This window comes from Ambystoma mexicanum, chromosome 4p, assembly GCF_040938575.1.
Source record: "Ambystoma mexicanum isolate Mex_15411 chromosome 4p, UKY_AmexF1_1, whole genome shotgun sequence".
In the NCBI taxonomy this organism is placed as follows: domain Eukaryota; kingdom Metazoa; phylum Chordata; class Amphibia; order Caudata; family Ambystomatidae; genus Ambystoma; species Ambystoma mexicanum.
This window is the reverse complement of record NC_090927.1, coordinates 1,202,063,485-1,202,087,024: the sequence shown is the minus strand read 5'-3', so window position 1 is coordinate 1,202,087,024 and position 23,540 is coordinate 1,202,063,485. Positions and strand designations below refer to the sequence as shown.

Here is a 23,540-nt window from a genome sequence, read left to right as displayed (position 1 = left end):
TCCGACCAGGGCACAGCACAAGTGTAGGCCAGAGTGCAGTACAGCCCAAGCTTAAGCCTATCAGTTGTGCTCTTGATGAGTCTACGTAAATCATATCAGTGAATGGGGCTGGGTATTTTTGGGATATCTGAATATTATTAGGAGCAGAGCCCCAAGTGAATCTTGCATATCAGCAGTGCTCTGAAAGTGTCCTGAGTATTTGTTGGAAGAGAACTCTGCTTGACTCTCAGGCATTGACAGAGTGAGTCTGTCTCATCAGGAGCAAATGTGTGGATGAGTATTGTTTTAGAGATTTTATTTACTTCCATAACAGGAAGCTATGTGGACCACTGTGTGTGTACAACCTCAATCAAGCCCTCCGACAGCTGCTGGATAGGGCCAGTTCTGGACAAAATTAAAATAAATACATCTTGTTAGTTAAATCTAAGTGTTGGCAATACATTATAAGGATCTTTAGATTTACTAGAATTAACCACAACCCAGGACAAAAACACAAACCCTTGAACAGGTCCTTATTCCCCCAGGTGTTTATGATGGATGTGGGAACATGGTGATGCCCATATTGTTTTAACAGATTTCATCAGCAATCGTACATACTTGACTGAGGAGGTGTTTGGGAGTGAAAAGGTTGGGGCACATTTCGAGACTGCAAGTTTAAATGTTGGCATTTGGCAAGAGATTATGAGATAATCCATCTCATACATGGCAACACTATGAAAATATAGATATACAACATTTCATCTGATGTAGCAGTATGAATGGCACTACCTTTTGCTCTGTACAGACCAGTTCTGAAACAGACCAACCCACAATTCCTTTTTACAGGTTAAATTTGAAAGCGGATCAACCACTGCTTGGTTGTATCGATTGTTTTTAGAAAGACCAAGTCCGTGCTGTGTTATGCTGTGGTTGCTGTGCTATAGCCTCGATAAAAATATTAAAAAAGAGAATACAGTCACATGTGATACCATTTCATTTGTTATGCAGTGTACATACCCGTGGAGAAAAGGTCCAAGTTTTTGCATTTTTGGGTTGCCAGGTGGCTCGAACAGTATGGATGTTACTTAACACCTGAAAATAAATGTGAGACAAGTGATTAAACGTAGCATGCTCTACTTTTCACTCACAAAGTAATTTATTAGTATCAACAGCAGTACCTGCATACATTTACTAGTAAAAGAATTTATAAAAGAATTTGTGATCTTTCAAGCTAAGCATTTTTAGAAAGCACAACTCATTGACAGAGCTGTCTAAATGAATACATAAAGTCTTTACTAGTTAAATGGGCCTATGATATGGCAAAACAATTAAAAGCAAGCAAGCCAATAGTTTTGGTGGTGCAAGTCCATTCCATTTTACATTTCATGGATCTGCGTCAGCCCCATTAAGACCCGGCAAACCTCAAATAACATATAAAAGGAATTACTGGTCATGTGGATATTATGCTTAAGCCGGATCAATTGCTTGGAAACATAACTAGTACAGTAATCAAACTAGTCCCTTATGTTGCAAACCTGTAGACGATCTTAAACATGTTTTATTAACAAATATATTTTATTTGTATGTAAAATGCTTGACCAGGTTGGTAACAATACCTGAAATCAATATTCATTCATTATGGTGTTAGGACTACTCAAGATGCTTTAGCTTTATTATATTCTCCTTCTGAAATTGCCATTTATTTTAAATTACAGAAATCTTGTAAATGTTTTGAAATATTAATGTTGGATACAATTTAGAATTTTATTTTAAATTAATATAATCTTTTGTGGGTTAAAATACTGTGAGGTACCATAATTACGGCTCGGACACAAGGGTGGCATGTTTTGGGGTATAGACTTTTATTGATCACGAAAGGTTGGGAAAAAGGCCTCTCTATACCTAAATGAAAGAGGTTTCCCTGCCTCAACAGAACTAGGGAAAACAGCCAGGATGTACAAACGTATACATTCTTTCCCAGTCACGTCCCCAAACCCCATCTCTGTACCTCACACTACAAACTGCCAAAACGGTGCAAGGTTGATCGTGCTCTAAAGAAAACAGTGTTCATCAAGGCAACATAAATGTTCTCAGCCAGTCGGCCTTCCAAAGGATTCAAAACAATGTTCAAGATAATAATGTTCCAAGACTATGGTGTGGCTCCTTTCCCCTAGATTTCAAAAGGACAAATGTCTTTCCAGTTTCTTCTCATATAAAACACAAAGGATTCAAGAGTGTAAGAGTTTACTAAAGTGTTGCTCCTTTCCCCTGGACTTCAATAGGACAAACGTATTTCCAGTCTCTTCCCATACAAAACACAAGTAGCTTTGGGTTTCACCCTAACTTACCAGGGGAATTCAGACGTGGACCCCTTGTTCACTGTTCTTAGAGAGGCACAGCTCCACCTCACTGATGAGGCCCGACTAGGCCGAAACACGTGTCTGGGGTTGCTGTTCGTACTCAGAGGAGAATTGCCTTGCATTTCGGCGCTGGACTGCCCCTGGGCAGGACAATGACTTACACGCAGGGATATTTCTCCTCTGTGAAAGGGACAGTGAGCTAAAGAATTTGTTGAGGCTCTCCCAGGGGCCATCCACCCAAGAACAGGTCAATGGGCCGTGCTCGTGCTGGTAGAGGGACTCCCAGAGCCCCCCTTGTTTTACAAAACACAAGAGTGTCTTCAAAAGTATAATACATTCCTCAGTCCCAGGGTTTTAAACCACTTTGATTCCAACCTTCTATTTGGGTGAGAATCCCAGACTTGCAGGGCCTTGGTATATTCTCCTGCCAAGACCCTGCTATCTCATATATTGTCTTTGTTTCTTGTACAGGACTCCATCCCCTGATATTTCCGATTACGGTCGCAGACCCTTTTACCCTTGGTCTCTCCTTTGAGTGCGGCTCCCAGACTTGCAATGGAACCTTTGGTTCGTTTGGTTTACTCTCCTGCCAAACATAGTGTTCCTTGTTTCCAATCTTGCTTTCACGCATAGTCTCTGAATCCCTTATACTTTCTACCTTATATGGTGAGGGTCCCAGACTCGGAATTGTTGTCGGTTATAGCCTGGTTCACTGTCCTACCAAGCTAAGTTTTCACTTCTCATATATTCACTTGTCATGCACTAATAACTGGGGTATCTTCCCCGTTGATTCTCCTTATTCCATATACTTTCCTACCCTCATTCGGTCCTTTCTGTACTTCAAACGGCTTCCCCGGATCGCCTGTCAATCCCCACAGTCTGCGTACCTTTGCTTCGGTTTACGTTTTCTGGGTGGCGGGATTCTGTGACGAGGCTCCGGTACCCTTTGGACTTGTTTGGTTGTTAGTCTGCGGCATCCGGTTTCCTTCTTGTGGTCCATTCTCACCTCAGCATTGCTGTGGACACGGTAAGAAACCCCTGTGTCTAGTCGGTAAGTGAGCCTGAGAGTAGCCAACTCCCTGGCTACATTTGTTCGCTCTCCTTCCCCAGCAAGCAGCGGCTTGTCTGCCCATCAGTCTTGCGTCTCTGTGCACTACTTTCCAGCTTACAGTGTTGCTTCAATAGTCACTGCTACCCAGAGGGATTCTCTCTTGGCTCTCAGCTGTGCTAGATTCAAACTCCTGTGTTGGGAAAGGGAGTTGTTATGAACCAATCAGATTTGTTAAAGGACTAGACTGCTCACTTCGTTTACCCAAGTGATCTTCATCCTCGCAGTCCTTTTCCTCACCTCAGTACATGGTTTCAGATATATCAAGTCAATGTCAATACTGGTTAGCTCTTTACTCTGCATGAATGAGTTAGTTGGATTGGTCTCACAATAAAACATATCAGGGTAGATGGTGGGGGAATTTAATTCCAGAAAAGGGGTTGAAGGACTTTCAATGGGCTTATACCACATCTCTTGAAGATGATCGTCCCTAGCCCCATAAGGGGCTTCCCTTCCTATGTGATCCTCCCACTGTGCACTGCCCACCAGGGGGATTATTGTATTGTGGACGCACTACCCTGCCACCCTGGGAAAGGTCTCCCTCTAGGGGAGAAGAAATGACATCCACAGATTCTTCACAATACAAGACTTTATTTTTGTGTGGTTTCGATGGAAATCGTGTAACAACGAATAAAGTTCAGAGATTGGCAATTATCCTTTGCTGGATGATCAAACATGTCTAACATTTTACTTTTGGCAGCATAGCTTACACACCCTCTGGCAGAGGCATTCACGTTGGAGTTTTTAGCAGACAACTCAAGACTCGCAAAGCAGGATACAAAAAGGTTCATTTTACAACGAAATAGCACCAAGGTTTAGAATAGACTATAGACTATCGAAATAAATTTCAGCTTGCCCGAGGAACCAGTGAGTCAGTCCATCATGCTCTTTTGGCTCCTCCAGCTGGCATCGAATGAAAGTCACTCACATGTGGTGCATTTTTCATGTCATCTGTACTTAGTTATCGACTTGGTTGCTTTTCTCTGTATTCATCTTGGTCAGGACACTGATTTTCAAGATAGTGCCTCCAACCGGACGGAAGTACAAAGACACTCTGAGGGAATACCTCAGGGTCAACCTTGTGCCAGTTCGACTAATTGTCAGGAATGAACCGGCCCTCTTCCTCGAGGATAAAGAATACATGCTTGACTGGTCTAATTTATGAAAACCTGTGTATTCAAATGCTTAATAAGGCTAAAAATAATATCTATACTACACCTGAACTGTTCGAGTGTACCTCTCATGACAAAGACATAAGTCTGTTTTACCAAATTGACAGTAAAACAACAGAACACCCAGGAAAGGACATCCCCATGTATCCATGTACTAGATAAGCCCATAGTCCTTCTCCTTTATAGGGCTGTCCCCTCTGTTTCTAGTGCCTCCAACCAAGGCAGAGTTTGAGAGGCCCTGCTTGATTCACAAAGTGCCATGCCCAGATAAGGCATGGGCAGTTCTTGCTGTATCTGGGGAGCTTCAGATGCGAGACCCTGGAAGCACCACAATCATAGCCAGGAACGGGTGATCAAATGACTCCACAGAATCCTGTGAGAACTTCCCCCAACCTTATGATCTTGTCTATTCTCTCTCTTACCAACTTGCCCCACCACAATTGTGCGCCTTTCACCACACTACTCTCTCTGCCACCTCCATTCACTCCACAGGCCTCCAGTGATTTGCTCTTCTTGGCTTCTTCTACTGCACCTTGTTTCCAAAACTCCTCCCATTGCACTTCTGTTCTCCCAGTATGCTCTTCTTTAGAAAGGTAAGATTGATCTCTTTTCGTTACTCTTTCTCCTTGCTTCAATATTGCTCCCACTCTCCTGTCCTCCATCTCCTCTTCCCTTGCCAGATCTTTCCTTCGTCTCCCTCGGCCTACCTTTTTATCACCATTGCTTTCTATCCCCCTCTCTAGATCTTTCACTCTCATTCTTTCTGCTTTCCACTTTGATCCTTCTCTCTCCACTCCTGTAGGTCTGCCTACCTCCTGCTATCTTTCTTCTTCTCTCCTTGCTTTCCCTTCTGCTCTGCACTATGAATGCTTTCCTACTTCCAATACCCAAACACAGCCCAGCAAGGAATGGAGGCTCTATAAATATGAGCGAAGACCGGCCCCTGGGGCCAGCGAACAGCGCTCAGCTGCAGTGCTGCATACATGAGCCATGATTGGCTTTTTAATTATGAAATACTCATCACAGCTGCTTTTGATTAGCTAATGCTCCCCAACATGGCTCTGTACACTGAAAACTCAAGACTGTTATCATCATCTTGGATCTTATATTGTGTATGCGCGTGCTAGCTGCTGCTAGTCTCCTCTGCCAGTACTAGTTTGTGGTTTTTGGAGCTTCTGCTTGCCCAGGAGTGTTTTTCTTTGGCAGACTAACGTAAACGTTTTAATATTTGTTGTCTTGAAAAAGCAGGGCCCCATGTTCCCAAATTCCCTTACGAGTCCCGCTGTTATTGCTTGGTTTTCTTGGCCATTATGCATAATGCAAATTATGCATAATGCAAATTCTTAAAAAGTGTTTTCTCAGCAGTTCTGCATATTTTCAGACACCAGTTACTTGAGAGGGAATTGAAAATTCACCACATCTTTCTGGGTAATGTCTGTTTGGAGAATTAGGGGTTTGCTATATTGGTTCACAATTAAGGATGATAGGTGCTCACACAATAGGTAGCTGTTAAAATAATGGTATAGACCAATCCCTAAAGGTTCTGGGGAATCATTAACAGAAAAAGTAAGTCCTTTTTAGAAGGGGGAATCATAGGTTTTAGGGTACCTACTCATTTGAAAAGGCTAACTCTGGGGTTGTCCTTGCATTTCAATCACCAATATATTTCAACATCCCCTTAGTCAAAAGATGGCTACGGCATGAGATCTCTGGTGCTTTTCTCGTCCCAGGGTCTGAATCCATGCAGGTGTATCAGATTCAACTAGCCCTTAGGTTCTTGTAAGAGGGTGTTTCATTTAAGGCTGGAGATCGGATGGCCAGGGACCCTCCACTTGACCTCCTCTGTGCCCTACATCATGAAGTAGGTGGTGGCACCTGGCCGCCATGGTCACCCTAGCCCCACCAGCCAGCCTGACACATGGTACTTTGTCACAAGACCCATTAAATACTTGTGATCTCTATACCACCCAGCATGGCATCATTAATGTTAAGTTTATACCCAATGGTGTCATGTTGTAAGGCTGGGAACAAGGTCTAAAAGCCTGTATACAAACTAATGTTTCTGCCAATATTCACAATTTGGTAAATCTATTCACATTTATAGAACACAACATATGCCATCATTTTATGAGGCAAAATATTTCAAAAGAGACTTTAAAAAAAGACAAAAAAACAATATATGTGCAAGACTAAACAGTTATCTAGACAATAGCTACTAATTAATAAATATATGACCTACATGGGAGAACTAGATCTACAAGTAATTTCGAAAAAATCTGCAGTTATGGTTTGCTGCCGATCAAGAAGGAAGATAACATTTGCCACTATTTGGTGTAATACAAGCCCAATCCCAAGGGTTAACAATTTTGACTATCTCAGGATTCTCTTTTCAGAATCTTTTATGGCAGAGGCTAACACTGCAAAACAGCTATCTCAAATGAGACTGTCTAATGGGGAAATTCTTCGTTCTCTAAAACAGCATAAGCAGCAACCGCTCAACTTTATTAAATTATTTATATAGCCCAAACACTCAGGCTGTAAAATATGTAGTGGCAGTGTGGGGGTTTGGCTGACAAAGTAACTATTCAAAGAGAAGAAAATTCCATCCTGAAGAATTTGCTGGCTCTCCCCAGTTCGCTCTAAATTTTGCAACCCATTATGAAATAGGCCTACGTTCAGGATGAGCTGGCTCTAGAACCTATTCTATTATGGATCAGGTTCTGGGCTAATCTAAATGCCATACTCACTCAACACATTTTGACAAATTTGATTACCAAAAGGGGAGTGGAAGACATTAAATGATCTTGCAGTATAAAACAGATGTTGGGAAGCATTAATGTTAATATATACTTTGACTCCCCAATATTGTTAAATGGTACCGCGAGTCGGGATCTCAAAAAAAGGCTGCAAGAGTGGGTAATGGACCCCAGGTAGACTCTTGAAATTTTAAAATCGGCAAATAGGAGATTTATGATCCCAGCAAGTGATAAAATAAAAGATTATTTGGCCTGAAACAACAACAAATCACAAAGATGCCCGATAACAAGAGTTTGGTTCGAATGCTTATTGTTGGACGAAACTCTTGGCAAGAGATGATGTCGGAGCATCGAGTCAAGTTGCCTGATTTTCCAGTTAGAGGATATGGCACATTTTCTCTCTCTTTGCCTGGCTTATGCTCCATAAAGAAAAACGTTTCTGGCTCCTCTTTTTAGAGAACAGATGGTACAAGTTACTTACCTGTAACTATTGTTCACCAACATGGGTCTGGCATAGATTCACATGCTCATGAATATTCCCCGTCGTCAGGCTGGGAATCCTTGGTAAAAGAAAAAACTATTTCACTTTCCCTTACAAACTGTATTTTTCCTTTAGAACAATCACTGTCCTCTGGGTTATACTGCCCCCACCCAATGACAGTCCTCTCCCTAAGCCCCTCCTCTGGCTGCCATCCTTAGATTTGGTAAGCATGTAAAGTGGTAGTATGACCAAGAAGAGCTGCAGAGGGAGGGTTCGTATGTGAATCCATGCCAGACTCATGATGGAGAAGAACTAGTTACTCTTACCTTGTAACGTTCTTTCGATGGGATGTTCCTCCGACGTATTCCTTATCTTAGATATAAATCCTTCAGCTTTGCTGGCCTCGGAAAATTTTTTCGCCAGAGGGCGCTGCGCGTCGATGATCGCCGAGTCGATGACCCTCGACGGCCTCCGTGCCGACGTCGACGTCATCCTGCCTATAAAGGCCGCGCGCAGCGTCCGTTGCTCAGTTCCGTTTTGTAGTCCCCAGTAATGTTTTTGGATTAGACTAATCACCTTGAAGGAGCATAGGCTGCAAACCCACAGGAAGTCATACTGCGGGGATGGATGGGAGGGTCGATAAGGAATACGTCGGAGGAACATCCCATCGAAAGAACGTTACAAGGTAAGAGTAACTAGTTCTTCGAAGGGATTGTGTCCTCCGACGTATTCCTTATCTTAGATAGACTCCCATAGCAGTGGTATTGTGACTGGAGGCGGGAGTAATAAAAGTTATGTTACCCTTCCAGAATGGACAGAGTGTAACACAGCCTTGCCGAATCTAGTTTCTTGACTAGAGGAGGAATCCAGGCTATAGAATTTGGTAAATGTATGTGCGGACGACCATGTGGCAGCCGCACATATATCTCGAATTGGCACCCCTCTTTGAAGGGCTGAGGATGTTGCGATACCCCTGGTAGAATGAGCCCTTAGATTTTGAGGAGGCTCCTTTCCTGCCAATTTGTAGCACTCCAGAATGGCTAAAATAATCCATCTGGAGATGGTTTGTTTTGTTATTGGAAGGCCCAACTTATGTCCTGCATAACCTACAAAGAGTTGGTCTGCTTGTCTGATCTTAGCCAATCTGCTGATATAGAAGCTCAAGGCTCGCTTAGGGTCCAGCCTGTGCAGTCTCTCTTCCTCCTTCCCCGGATGAGGAGGAGGGTAGAAAGAAGGTAATATAATCTTCTGAGTGATGTGAAACTCCGAGACTACCTTCGGGAGGAAGTTAGGCTTCACCTGAAGAACAACTTTGTCCTTGTAAAAGATTGTATGTGGAGGTTTACACGATAAGGCTTGCAACTCGCTAACCCTTCTAGCAGATGTCAATGCTATTAGCAAAACAGTTTTGAGGGTGAGAAGCTTCAATGAACAAGAGTGTAGTGGTTCAAAAGGGGCACCCTTTAGGAAGTTTAAAATTAGGTTTAAATCCCATAAGGGAACTTGAAAAGGTTTCGGGGGATAAACATTAGTTAATCCTTTTAGGTATTGTATTACCAATGGAATTTTGAAGTATGAAGGCTCCTCTGCAGTGCGCTTAAAGATTGATAGCGCTGCGAGATAGCCCTTAATTGTGCCAACCTGTAGGCCTGAATTAGCCAGGTAAAGTAAGAATGACAACACCATAGGTGTACCACAAGAAAAGGGTTCAATATTCTTTTCTCTGCACCAGCTGCAAAATTTGTTCCAACGGCAGCGGTATAGAGTTTTAGTTGCCGGCCTTCTGGCCGAAAGCAACACCTCCATAACATCATCCGGAAGGTCCCAATCCTTGTACCTCAACCTTTCAGACACCAAGCGTGAAGGTTGAGGGTCTTGATGGCTGGATGGAGAACCTGACCTTCCTTCTGCGAGAGAAGATCCTCTCTGTATGGCAGTCGAATTGGAGGGCAGATGGACATGTCTAGAAGGTCCGGGTACCACGTTCTCCTGGCCCAATCCGGGGCAATTAGGATCATGGTCTTCCGAAACCTTCTCAACCTCCTGATCATTTGAGGAATGACAGGGACCGGAGGGAACGCGTACAGAAGTGGGAACTCCCAGTCCACTACGAACGCATCTCCTAGAGCTCCTCTCGGGGGAAATTCCCTTGAGCAAAATCTGTCGCACTTCCTGTTGATACTGGTGGCGAACAGATCCACTTGAGGGGTTCCCCAAAGGGCGAAGATCTCTTGAAGGACTTCCTGAGCTATCTCCCACTCGTGAGAGACTGTGCTCTGCCTGCTCAGAGCGTCCGCTGTCAAGTTCTTCTCTCCGGCTAGGTGAATTGCCGATAGAGAGATTCCTTCCTGAATTGCCCAAAACCAGAGCTGCATCGCCTCTCTGCACAGTGGTAGTGAGCCTACGCCTCCTCTTTTGTTGAGGTAGTGCATGGCCACTGTATTGTCCGTCATTATTAGGACGTTTCTTCCCCGTACAGACGGCAGAAAAGCCTTCAGCGCTAGTCTGATGGCTCTCAGCTCCAACAGGTTGATATGTAGTCTGGACTCCGATGGAGACCAACGACCGCTGATGGTCAAGTCGTTGGCGTGAGCTCCCCACCCCGTGAGTGAGGCATCCGTGACTACTGTTATCTCCGGCCATGGTTGCCAAAACATTTCTCCTTTCAGGATGTTCTCCCGACAGGCCCACCACTGAAGGTCTCGGGCTACTTTGACCGGGATCCGAAGGAGATCTGTCATCCTTCCTGAGAACTGTGACCACTGAGTTCTCAGTGCCCACTGGAGGGATCTCATTCTCAGGCGAGCCTCCGGCACGAGGAATATGCAGGATGCCATGAGGCCTAGCAACCTCAGAAAGTCGTAGGCTGGGAGATATTGGGCATTCTGAAATCTGATGACCATCTGCAGAATATCTCGAGCCCTCACCTCTGGTGGCAAGGCTTTTCCCAGGGAAGTGTCCAGGACTGCTCCAATGAATTGGAGTCTCTGTGATGGTATCATCTGTGACTTCTTTAAATTGAGGGAGAAGCCCAGCTTGTGAAGGAAGTGGCAAACATAATCCAGTTGTCTCTGAGCCTGTTCCGAAGATACAGCTCTGATCAACCAATCGTCTAGGTAAGGGTAGACATGAATCCCTTCCCTCCTTAGACTTGCAGCCACAACCGACATTAGCTTGGTAAAGACCCTCGGGGCGGAGGTTAGCCCAAATGGCAGAACTCGAAATTGATAATGAGAGCTGCCAATTGCGAACCTCAGGTATCTCCTGTGCCTGGGATGGATCGGCACATGGAAATAAGCGTCCTGGAGGTCTAGAGATACCAACCAGTCCTGAAGCTGGAGGGCCTGAAGGATCTGAGAGAGAGTCACCATCTTGAACTTGTCCTTTCGGAGGAATTTGTTCAATTCCCGTAAGTCTAAGATGGGTCTCAGTCCTCCGTCCTTCTTCGGTATTATGAAGTAGGGGGAGTACCAACCCTTGTTCCTTTCCGCTACAGGTACCAGTTCTATGGCACCTTTCTCTAGCAGGTCTAAAACCTCCTGCAAGAGGAGCGGATCTGGAAGCTTCAAAGGGTTGTTCCCCGGTGGATGACTCTGAGGGATATGTAGGAAGGGCAGGCAGTAACCTTGGGCCACTGTCTCCAGAGCCCAAGCATCTGACGTAATAGCCTGCCATTCCGTCAGATGGTGAGTTAACCTGCCCCCTACTGGTGTTCTGTGAGGGGAGACCTCAGAGTGGTTTTGAAGCGGCTGATGCAGTTGCCGAAGGTAAAGTGGCTCCTGCTCCTGCGGGTGCGGCTTTCTTTCCCCTACCCCGTCCACCACGGGTAAATCTTCCTTGGCCTCTTTGAGCCGGTCGTCCCCTGCCCCTTCCATATGAGGAATAGTAACGAAAGGACCGTCCTCTCCACGATGATCCCGAAGGACGAAAGGTATTCTGACGGATAGCAGCTCCCAATGACTTGGCTGCTGCCTTGGACGTTTGCAGTTTCTCCAAACTGTCATCCGCCTTCTTTCCAAAGAGGGTAGAACCGTCAAAGGGCATATTCAAAAGCCTGGTCTGCACGTCAGAGGCAAAACCAGACTTCCTCAACCACGCATGCCTGCGGATTGTGGTACTTGCCGCCATGGCCCTGCTGATACTGTCAGCAGAATCTAGGCCAGTTTGTAGGGTCTCGCACATCGCATCTTTACCATCCCTGATGATGTTTAAAAATGCGTCCCTTTCCTCTCCTTCTTGGAGGCAGTCAGCCGCTGATGAAGCGCACTCCCAAAGGGTGTGGCTGAACCTAGCGAGCGTACAGGTCGCGTTAATAGACTTTAACGCCATGCTACAGGCAGAAAAAACCTTCTTAGCCATGGCATCATACTTTTTGTCATCCCTATCCTGCGGAGCAGTGGGGTATGCAGATGTGCTGCCTGATGAGGTTGCAGCCTGTACAACCAAGCTCTCAGGAGTAGGGTGTTTTGACAAATATTCAGGGTCAGAACTAGCCACCCTGTATTTTGTTGACAGTTTTTTATTTACTGCCGGGATAATTTCTGGCGTTTCCCAGTTTGTCAAAATCCTTCTCTGTAGAGCAGAGTGAAATGGAACCACAGGATCCTCCTGTGGGCCCTTGTCCAGTATGTCAGTGAGGTCATCCTGCTGAAAGGCAGGAGAAGGTGCAGACCAACCCATAAATTCTATGATTCTAGACATCAGAGCTCTATATGGAGTCTCCGCATGTTCTCCTGGGTCTGGTTTGATAAATTCTGCTTCAGGAGAAGTGTCCAAGCCACTAGCTTCCTGAAGTGCATCCTGAAGATTTTTTAATCTTCCTTCCTCAGAGGCGAAAGTCTCTGGCTCTGGTGATGTGGTCCTCTGTAAATCAATATCTTGGTCTGAATCCTCCCTTTCCTCAAAAATCGAGGTTAAAGGGGGATACATGGGTTTTTGGAATGGTATAAACCCCATTTCCAATGCAGAAGGAGCCATCATCACAGGCCTTGAAAACGTCGATGTCGTCGACACCGACGTGAAAGTACTCGAAGGCGCCGTGAAAAGCGTCGAGAAATGTGTACTAGGCCTCGAAGAACTCGAAAGGATCGGAGTCCTGCTCGAGAACGACGTCGACGTTCTCGGCGTCGAGTCGGAGGTCTTTTGTCTAACCGTTGGCTGTGGAGTAGCCGTGGTTCTTTCCTTCACCGGCGTCGATATCGGCGTCGACGTCGGCGTCGACTCGATCGACTGATGCGCCGATGAATCCTTCGACAACGGCGTCGATGGCGCCGACCTCTGTTTCGAAGGAGTTTTCGACGATGGCGTCGATGATGCTTTATCTCCCGATGGCTCGAGGCGCTTTCGGGTTGACTTTTCCGCCGGGTACTGCGACTCGCGGCGTTTAGATTTTTTGGGTTTTTTACCCGGGGTATCACCCTCAGCTGTCTTCGAGGGGGACGAGGCCGCTTTCTCGAAGACGCTTAGCATCTTTTTCCTGAATTCCTCCCACTCAGCTTGCGAGCTGCGTTTTGTGGGGCAATGAACTCTCTCAGGAGAACTCGACGAAGATGACGAAGGGGATCTCCTACGTCTCTTCTTCGAGTGTCTCGATGTCGACGAGTGGTGGGAGCCACTTCGTGATCTAGATCGAGAGTGTTTTTTATGGTGAGGAGACGAACGTCTCGACTCTACCGAAGAAGCTTTCGAGGAAGTTAAAGTTGACCTACCTCTCTCGAGCTTCCCCCTACGCTCCTTCAAGGCTTTCGCCGTCATGGAAAGGCATTCCTCACACTCCGAACTCTGGTGCGTGATTCCCAGACACCACAAACAGACCCTGTGAGGGTCCGTCAACGACATTTTCTTCCCGCAGTCTCGGCACTTTTTGAAACCGGACCGAGGGGTCGTCGGGTCGGAGGAGGATGCCATCGATATCGAGGTAAATAGTAGTTATTATATACGTTATCTTGACGAGAACTGAGCAACGGTGTTCCGAGGCACAACGAAGCGCGGAAAAACGGAACTGAGCAACGGACGCTGCGCGCGGCCTTTATAGGCAGGATGACGTCGACGTCGGCACGGAGGCCGTCGAGGGTCATCGACTCGGCGATCATCGACGCGCAGCGCCCTCTGGCGAAAAAATTTTCCGAGGCCAGCAAAGCTGAAGGATTTATATCTAAGATAAGGAATACGTCGGAGGACACAATCCCTTCGAAGAACAAGTTACTTCTTACCTTGTAACGTTCTTACAATGGGATGTTCCTCCAATGTATTCCTTATCTTTGATGTTATCCATTCCAGCTTGCTGGCCTTGGAAATTATTTCAGTAGAGGGCGCTGCGCGTCGACATCCCTCGAGTTGGTGTCCCTCGACAGCCTCCGTATCGGCGCTGACATCGTCGTGCGTATAAATAGACTCGCGCAGCATCCGTTTCTCAGTTACGTTTTGAAGCTTAAAATTAGCTGTACATGAAATGGTTATTGATCTTGAAGGAGCGTAAGCTGCAACTACAAGGGAAGTTTTACTGTGGGGATGGATGGGAGGGGTGATAAGGAATATGTCGGAGGAACATCCCATCGAAAGAACGTTACAAGGTAAGAAGTAACTTGTTCTTCGAAGGTATTGTGTCCTCCGATGTATTCCTCATCTTTGATAGACTCCCATAGCAGTGATGTAAAAGAGGAGGAGGGAGTAAAATTGGAATATTTCCCTTTAAGAATGTACAGAATGTAACACAGCTTTCCAAAATCTTGTCTCCTGGCTATAACATTTTTGTAAAGGTATGTGCGGATGACCATGTGGCAGCCGCACAAATGTCTCGAATCGGAACCCCTCTTTGGATAGCCGAATAGGCTGCGATACCTCTGGTTGAATGAGCCCTAAGATGTTGAGGGGGTTCTTTCCCTGCCAATTTGTAGCATTCTAAAATGGTTAAAATAATCCATCTTGAAATGGTTTGTTTCGTGATTGGCAATCCTAATTTGAGTCCTGCATAACCTGCAAACAGTTGGTCTGCTTGCCTTATCCTAGCAAGTCTGCTGATACAAAAACTCAAGGCACGCCTTGGATCCACCCTATGTAACTTCTCTTCCACTGGGGAGGAGGATAGAATGAAGGTAAAGTTATTTTCTGAGTATGTGGAATTCAGAAACTACCTTTGGGAGAAAATTAGGCTTCACTTGTAAAACAACCTTGTCTTTATGAAAGGTTGTATGAGGAGGTTTGCAAGATAGAGCTTGTAATTCGCTAACTCGTCTGGCAGATGTTAGAGCCACTAGGAATACTGTTGAAAGAGTGAGAAACCTTAATGAACAAGAATGGAGTGGTTCGAAAGGAGTACCCATCAGAAAATATAAGACTAGATTTAGGTCCCACAATGGAACTTGAAAATGCATTAGTTAACCCTTTCAGGAATTGGATTACCAGGGGTAATTTGAAATATGAAGGCTCCTCCGCAGTGCGCTTAAAGATTGACAGCGCTGCGAAGTAACCCTTGATCGTAGCAACTTGAAGACCTGAATTTGCTAAGTAGAGTAAGAAAGATAACACCAATGGTGTACTGTATGAGAAGGGTTCGATATTCTTTTCTCTACACCAGCTGCAGAATTTGTTCCAACGGCAGCAGTATAAAGTCTTTGTTGCTGGCCTTCTAGCTGAAAGCAACACCTCCATGACGTCATCCGGGAGATCCCAATCCGTGTATCTCAACCTTTCAGAAACCAAGCATGAAGGTTGAGGGTTCTGATGTCTGGATGGAGAACCTGACCTCCCTTCTGCGAGAGAAGATCCTCCCTTTGCAGAAGACGAATTGGAGGGCAGATGGACATGTCCAGAAGGTCCGGGTACCACGTTCTCCTTGCCCAATCCGGGGCAATTAGGATCATAGTTTTCCGGAATCTACTCAACCTCCTGATCATTTGAGGAATGACAGGGACTGGAGGAAACGCGTACAGAAGTGGAAACTCCCAGTCTACTACGAACGCGTCCCCTAGAGCTCCTCTCGGGGGAAATTCCCTTGAACAGAACTGATTGCACTTCCTGTTGATGCTGGTGTCGAACAGATCCACTTGAGGGGTTCCCCAAAGGGCGAAGATCTCTTGAAGGACTTCCTGAGCTAGCTCCCACTCGTGGGAGACTGTGCTCTGCCTGCTCAGAGCTTCCACCGTCAAGTTCTTCTCTCCGGCTAGGTGAACTGCCGATAGAGAGATTCCTTCTTGAATTGCCCAAAACCAGAGCTGCATTGCCTCTCTGCACAGTGGCAGTGACCCTACGCCTCCTTTTGTTGAGGTAGTGCATGGCCACTGTGTTGTCTGTCATTATCAGGACATTTTTCCCCTGTACTGATGGCAGAAAAGCTTTCAGCACTAGTCAGATTGCTCTCCGCTCCAACAGGTTGATATGTAGTCTGGACTCCGATGGAGACCAACGACTGCTGATGGTCAAGTCGTTGGCATGGGCTCCCCACCCCGTGAGTGAGGCATCTGTGACTACTGTTATCTCCGGCCATGGTTGCCAAAACTGTTCTCCTTTCAAAATGTTCTCCCGACAGGCCCACCACTGAAGGTCTCGAGCCACTCTGTCCGGGACTTGAAGGAGATCTGACATTCTTCCTGAGAATTGCGACCATTGGGTTCTTAGTGCCCACTGAAGGGATCTCATTCTCAGGCGAGCCTCTGGCACTAGGAAGATGCAGGACGCCATGAGGCCGAGCAACCTCAAAAAGTCGAAGGCTGGATGACGTTGGGCATTTTCAAACTTAGTGACCATCTGCAGAATATTTTGAGCCCTCACCTCTGGTGGCGAGGCTTTCCCCAGGGAAGTGTCCAGGACCGCTCCAATGAACTGGAGTCTCTGTGATGGTATCATCTGTGACTTCTTTAAATTGAGGGAGAAGCCCAGCTTGTGAAGGAAGTGGCAGACATAATCTAGCTGGATCCGAGCTTGTTCCGAAGATACTGCTCTGATCAACCAATCGTCCAGGTAGGGGTAGACGTGGATCCCTTACCTCCTTAGACTTGCAGCCACTACCGACATTAGCTTGGTGAAGACCCTCGGGCGGAGGTTAGCCCAAATGGCAGAACTCGAAATTGATAGTGAGAGTTGCCAATTGCGAACCTCAGGAATTTCCTGTGTTTGAGATGGATTGGCACATGGAAATAAGCATCCTGAAGGTCTAGAGATACCAAACAGTCCTGAAGCTGGAGGGCCTGAAGGATCTGAGAAAGAGTTACCATCTTGAACTTGTCTTTCCTGAGGAATCTGTTCAATTCTCGCAAGTCCAAGATGGGTCTCAGTCCTCCGTCCTGCTTTGGTACTAGGAAGTAGGGGGAATACCAACCCTTGTTCCTCTCCGCTACAGGTACCGGCTCCATGGCATCCTTCTCTAGCAGGTCTACAATCTCCTGCATAAGGAGCGGGTCTGGAAACTTCAAAGAGTTGTTCCCCGGTGGATGACTCTGAGGGGTGTGTAGGAAGGGCAGGCAGTAACCTTGGGCAACTGTTTCCAATGCCCAAGCATCTGACGTATTAGCCTGCCATTCTGCCAGATGTTGAGTTAACCTGCCCCCTACAGGTGTCTTGTGAGGGGAGGCCTTAGAGGGGTTTAGAAGTGGCTGACGCAGATGCCGAGGGTAAAGTGGCGCCTGCTGCTGCGGCTTTTGTACCTTTGACCCGTCCACCACGGGTGAATCGTTTCTGGCCCCTTTGAGCTGGCTGTCCTCTGCCTTTTCCGAATGCAGAGTAAAAGCGAAAGGACCTACCCCTCCAGGAGGCTCCTGAGGGGCGATTCGGAGTCTGCCGGATTACAGCCCCAAGAGATTTCGCTGCTGCCTTGGATGTTTGTAATCTCTCCAGGCTGTCATCAGCCTTCTTACCAAATAAAGAAGTGCCGTCAAAGGGCATGTTCAAAAGTCTGGCTAGTACATCTGGAGCAAAACCAGACTTCCGCAACCACGCAAATCTGCAGATTGTGGGACTTGCCGCCATGGCCCTGCTGATACTGTCAGCAGAATCAATGCCTGTTTGAAGGGATTCGCACATTGCATCCTTTCCATCCCTGATGATGTTTAAGAATGCTTCCCTTTCCTCTCCTTCCGGGAGACAGTCCGCCGCAGATGAAGCACACTCCCAAAGTGTATGGTTGAATCTTGCTAGCGTGCAAGTGGCGTTAATAGATTTAAGCGCCATGCTACATGCAGAAAAGACCTTCTTGACATGGCATCAAATCTTTTATCATCCCTGTCCTGTGGAATAGTAGGGTATGCAGACCTACTATTTGATGAAGTTGCTGCTTGTACAACTAAACTCTCTGGAGTTGGATGCTTGCTCAAATATTCTGGATCTGAAGCAGATACCCTGTATTTAGCGGAAAGTTTCTTGTTCACTGCTGGGATAACTTCAGGAGTTTCCCAATTTGCAGAGAGAGGGCAGTATGAAAGGGAACTACAGGATCCTCCTGTGGACCTTTATCTAAAATATCAGTAAGTTCATCCTGCTGAAAAGAAGGTGTAGGTATAGACCACCCCATGAATTCAACTATCCTGGCCATCAGAGCCCTATAAGGGGTCTCAGCATGCTCCCCAGGGTCTGGTTTAGCAAACTCTACTTCTGGAGAAGTATCTAAACCACTTGCCTCATGTAGAGAGTCCTGAAGGTCTTTTAACCTGTTCTCTTCAGAGATTAATTCCGCTGGCATGGGTGTTGTAGTCCTTTGTAAACCAAAGGGTGTCCCATGGTCGGAATCCTCCCCTTCCTCATATATAGAGGACAAGGCTCTAAAATAGTCGGACCTAGAATATGGTTTAAAACCCATTTCTAGAGCAGAAGGAGCCAAACTGGTTGTAACTGGCTGAGAAAACATTGAGGTTGTCGATGTGGAAGTAAAAGGCTTCGACAATCCCGAAAAGGGCATCGAAAAAGTTTGAAAAGACCTTGATGTACTCGAGAGGACCGGAATCCTACTCGGTGTCGTCGAAATTGTCGACGGCATCCTCGATGTAATGGTCGAAGTCCTCAACACCTCTACTGTCTGAGATGTAGTGACAGTTGTAGGTCTGTCTTTTATCAGAGTCGACAGTGGCGTCGAAGACGGCGTCGATGTAACCGATTTATGCGTCGAAGGGACCTTCGACAAAGGCGTTCATGACGCAGACTTACTGCCTTTACTCGAGGGTTCATGATGCCCTCGGCCAGTTTCTCTCACCGGGTTCAACGACTCGCAGTGTTTTGATTTTTCAGGCTTTTCACCCACGGTATCACCTTTAGTCGTCTCTGAGGGAGTCGGGGTCGCTTTCTTGAAGACGCTAAGCATTTTCTTACAGAATTCCTCCCACTTAGCTGGAGAGCTGTGTTTCGTGGGGCAGGTGACCCTTTCTGGGGAGGTAGAGGAAGAAGAAGAAGAGGGAGATCTACGACACCTCTTCTTAGAGTGTTTTGATCTCGAAGACTTATGGGAACCGCTTCGAGACCTTGAACGGGAATGTTTCCTGTGATGACGAGGAGACGAATGTCTCAACTCTGCCGAAGAAACTTTCGAGGGAGTAGAAGTTAATAGTTTTACCTCTTTCTAGCTTCCCCTTACGCTCCTTCAAGGCTTTTGCCGTCATGGACATACAGTCCTCGCATTCCGAACAGTGATGCTCCGATCCCAAGCACCACAAACAGATCCTGTGAGGATCCGTCAACGACATTTTCTTCCCACAGTCACAACACTTTTTGAAACTGGACCCTGGGGTCGATGGTTCGGATGAAGAAGCCATCGAATTTAGATGAAATCTTCGAAGAATAAGCAGAATCTTCCTGAAGAAAGGAACTGAGCGACACGTTTCCGAGGCCCATGAAGCGCAGAAAAACGGAACTGAACAACGGACCCTGCGCAAGTCTATTTATACTCACGATGATGTTGGCGCCGATACGGAGGCTGTCGGGGGACACCAACTCGAGGGACTTCGACGCGCAGCGCCCTCTACTGAAAACAATTCCGAGGCCAGCAAGCTGGAATGGATAACATCAAAGATAAGGAATACGTCGGAGGACAAAATCCCTTCAAAGAATAGTTACAGGAAAGTAACTTGTTCCTTCTCCAGCATGGAGTCTGGCATGGATTCACATAGCAGTACAACACTGCACAACCACGGGAGGTGGCAACGCTCAACAGAAGCAATTAACTCTTACCTCGGGAACAGACTCACCTCAGGCAAACAGGTTGCGTAGCACTGCCTGGCCGACTCTGGACACCTCTCTAGAATCCCAGTCGATGCAGTAGAACTTCGTGAAGGTGTGCGTGGAACCCCACGTAGCAGCCCTGGAGATCTCTAGCAGGAGCACACCAGCCAGGAACGCCATTGTTGCAGCAATCGTTCTGGTCGAGTTGGCTCTCGGACGGCTAGGCAGCGGTCTGTTTGCCAGCCGATGACAGTGCACGATGCAGCTGGAGAGCCATCTGGAGATGGAAGCCTTGGACAAGGCCTTCCCATGGTTCACAGGACCAAAGTTCATGAACAGTTGTGAAGTCTTCCGAAAACTCTTTGTGCGTGCCACATAGAACTTCAGGGTACGAGCAAAGTCTAGCGAGTGCAAGGCCCTTTCAGCCATTGACAAAGGCTTCAGGGAAAAAAACAAGTAACATCAACGGCTCGTTGAGGTGGAATTCTGACTGAACCTTCGACATGAAAGAGGGGTGCGTCCGCAGCACTACCCTTGATTCGTAGAAAGTCAGGTATGGCTGTTTTCAGGATAGGGCATGGATCTCACCTACCCTCCTGGCAGAGGTGATGGCCACAAGGAAAGCCGTTTTCCACGAGAGGAACTTTAGAGGGGCCTGATGCATAGGCTCGAAGGAGGCCCCCATGAGCCTCGTCAGAACCACATGGAGTTCCCACGCCAGGGCAGGAGCCGTCACCGACGGGAAAGATCAAAAAAGTCATTTGAGGAACTCCTTGACAAGTTGGTGAGACCACAGTGAGGATCCTCCGGTTGACCTGGTGCAGCCGCCAGATGCATCTTGATAGAGGCATGTGCCAGTATGGCCTTGGCCAAGGAAAACAAGTATGGAAGAATTTGCGAGGACGTGACCCTCAGTGGGGTAATCTTCTGCGACCGGCACTACGTAGCGAAACGCTTCCACTTGTGACCATAGCACTTCAAAGTCGACCACGCCCTGGCCTTGACCTCTCTGCAGTCCGCAGGCAACTCATATCCACCAAACTCTAGGGCTGCAGGAGCCAAGCCCTCCGGTTCAGCGATCCTGGGTCGTGATGCAGGATTGCGCCTCCTTCCCTGGTGAGAAAACTGCCCATAGCTCCAGGATGGCGATATGAAGATCTTTCTCCTCCGGCAGCCACAGGCCTCTGGCATGCAGACGTTCTGTGTGCGCTCCCCATCCCTCTGTGGTGACCGTCTCCTGGCATGGCGGGATCTAAAATCCTGTGCCTTGTACGATGTTAGACCGAACGCCCCACCATACTATTGCCTGACGGAACTCGTTGTTGAGACATCTTGTCCGTGAAGCTTCTGGACACCTGTATCCAGCAGGCATCCAGGAATTCCTAAAGGGATCGCATTTGGTACCTGCAGAGCAAGATGGGGTAGATGCAGATCATCATGCCCAGTAACGACTTAATGGCCGTTGTCGACAGCCGTTGCACCTTCCCCAGAATGGCTGCTATCCTCTCCTCTGAGTGTGACGCCAGGCAAGACAGTTGAGTCAGGCGACTAGGAACAGCGCGTTCTGTGATGTTATGCAGGACTTTGAATAGTTGACGGAGAATCCCAGATTCGTTAGTAGCCGGACAGTCGTCTCTGTGTGTCCTTCGGAAAGCTCCCGTGAGTGGGTGCGAATCAGCCAGTCGTCCAGGTACGGGTATACGTGTATGCCTTGTAGACATAGATGGGCCGCCACTGATGGCAGGCATTTTGTGAACACTCTGAGGGCCGACTTCAAGTCAAAAGGTAGGGCCTTGAAGTGGTAGTGCTGTCCCTGCACCACAAAACATAGAAACCTTTGATGCTTCTTGCAAATGGGGACGTGGAAGTAGGCGTCCTCCAGATCCAACGACGTCAAGAAGTCTCCTCTTTCCAGTTGGCCAAGCACGTGTTGCAACGTGACCATCCTGAATTTTTGAGACTAAGTATTTGTTCAGACGTCATAGGTCTATGATGGGCCTCCAGCCTCTTGTCTTCTTTCTGACCAGAAAGTATCTGGAATAGACTCCAGAGCCCCAGAGTCGCTGGGGAACTAGCTCTATCGACCCTTTTCGCAGCATGGCCTGTACCTCTTCCAGGAGCTGAGGGATATGCTGCTCCTGACGGGTAACCGGAGGAATCTGCGGACACCTGCATTGAAACTCCAGGGTGTGGCATTCGGTGAGAGCATCCAGCAACCATCTGTCGGTGGTGATCTTTCTCCACTCCACACGCTGACAAACCATGTCAGCCGGCCTCCCACCAGGGTGTACGAGTGGGGGTCCAACGTCCCGGCCGGTTCAGAGTTGCTTTGGCACTGGCGTCCTGCCCTGCGGGCGACAGCGACGCTGTCTGCTGCTACTGTACGCATGGGAACGGCCTCTGTAGGCTTCCTGAGTTGTGGATCTGGATGGCTGACGGTTCGATGAGGAGAAGTCTTTTGGAGACCTGCTTGATTTACCCCTGGAGGAGCGAAAAGAAGAGCGGTGCTGCTTGAGGGTGTTCAGTAAACGGGTTGTCTCCGTATCCGCTTTTATCGCCTGGAGGGACTCGCTGACAACTTTCCCAAATAGGTTCTCTCCATCGAAGGGCATGTCCAGCACCTTCGCTTGGACCTCCTGGTGGAAATACGTGGCCTTCATCCAGCCTCTGCGACGAAGGCAGACACTGTTACCCATTTGCAGGAACCCCATGTCGGGGACATCCAATGCCACTGTGATGGCATGATCAGGCACTACCTCCCCTTCCTGGATGAGTGCGATTACCTCCATCTTCTTATTGTCGGGGAGGAACTCCAGAATAGGCCCCAGCTTGTACCACAACTTCCTGTCATACCAGGCTAGGATCGCCAGAGTGTTGGCCGCCTTGATAGTGAACGCTGCAGTGCAAATCACCTTCTTTCCCATCCTCTTCCCCTCGCTGTCCAGAGGGACCGAAGACTATGAGGACCAGTTGGCAGACCATTTACTCGTGTCCGCCGATATCAATGAATCCGGCAGTGGCTGCGACCTCAGGCACTTAGGTGCAGAGTCCGGCCCTCGATATTTCTTCTATAGCCTATCCCGTTAGGCTGGATCCGTGCAAGGGTTCTTCGTGAGAGCCAGGCCCTCTTCCCAAACGTCGTCCAGAAGGGGCACCGCCATGACAGTCTTCCTCTTGGCCTTGCACCTCTGGTACAAGAAGCCCTCCTTCTTATTTCCTCTGGCACTAGCTGGACTAGCTTGGAGGCTCTGGAGATCATGGAGTGGAACAATCCCACCTCATCCGGTGTGGAATTGGAAACGTAAGACCTGGAATTAAAGCTGAAGAATCCTGCAGTGTGTGTCAGAGGTACCCGTGGCTCTCCCACGTCTATAGTCAAGGCGGGGAGAAGAGTTTGCCGCCATGGTACTGTCCTTGGCTCCTACAACAAAGCAGTACCAGTGAAGTCAGCACAGTCGGTGAGTTGACACCAGACCGGTCTGTGTGGAAACCAAGGTTGCAAGCGACAACATTGTATAAAGAAGATTATTAAAACAGCAGATG

At 47.5% G+C, this 23,540-nt stretch overlaps 1 protein-coding gene across 1 annotated transcript in view; it reads right to left on the bottom strand.

Moving 5' to 3' along the window:
• NPHP1 (nephrocystin 1) overlaps window positions 1-23,540 on the bottom strand; it is a 1,322,209-nt gene that overhangs the window by 556,356 nt on the left and 742,313 nt on the right. Inside the window, exon 12 of the mRNA XM_069606852.1 lies at window positions 997-1,071. Within this exon, the coding sequence (XP_069462953.1) occupies window positions 997-1,071 (75 nt within the window). The remainder of the gene's footprint in view (window positions 1-996; window positions 1,072-23,540) is intronic.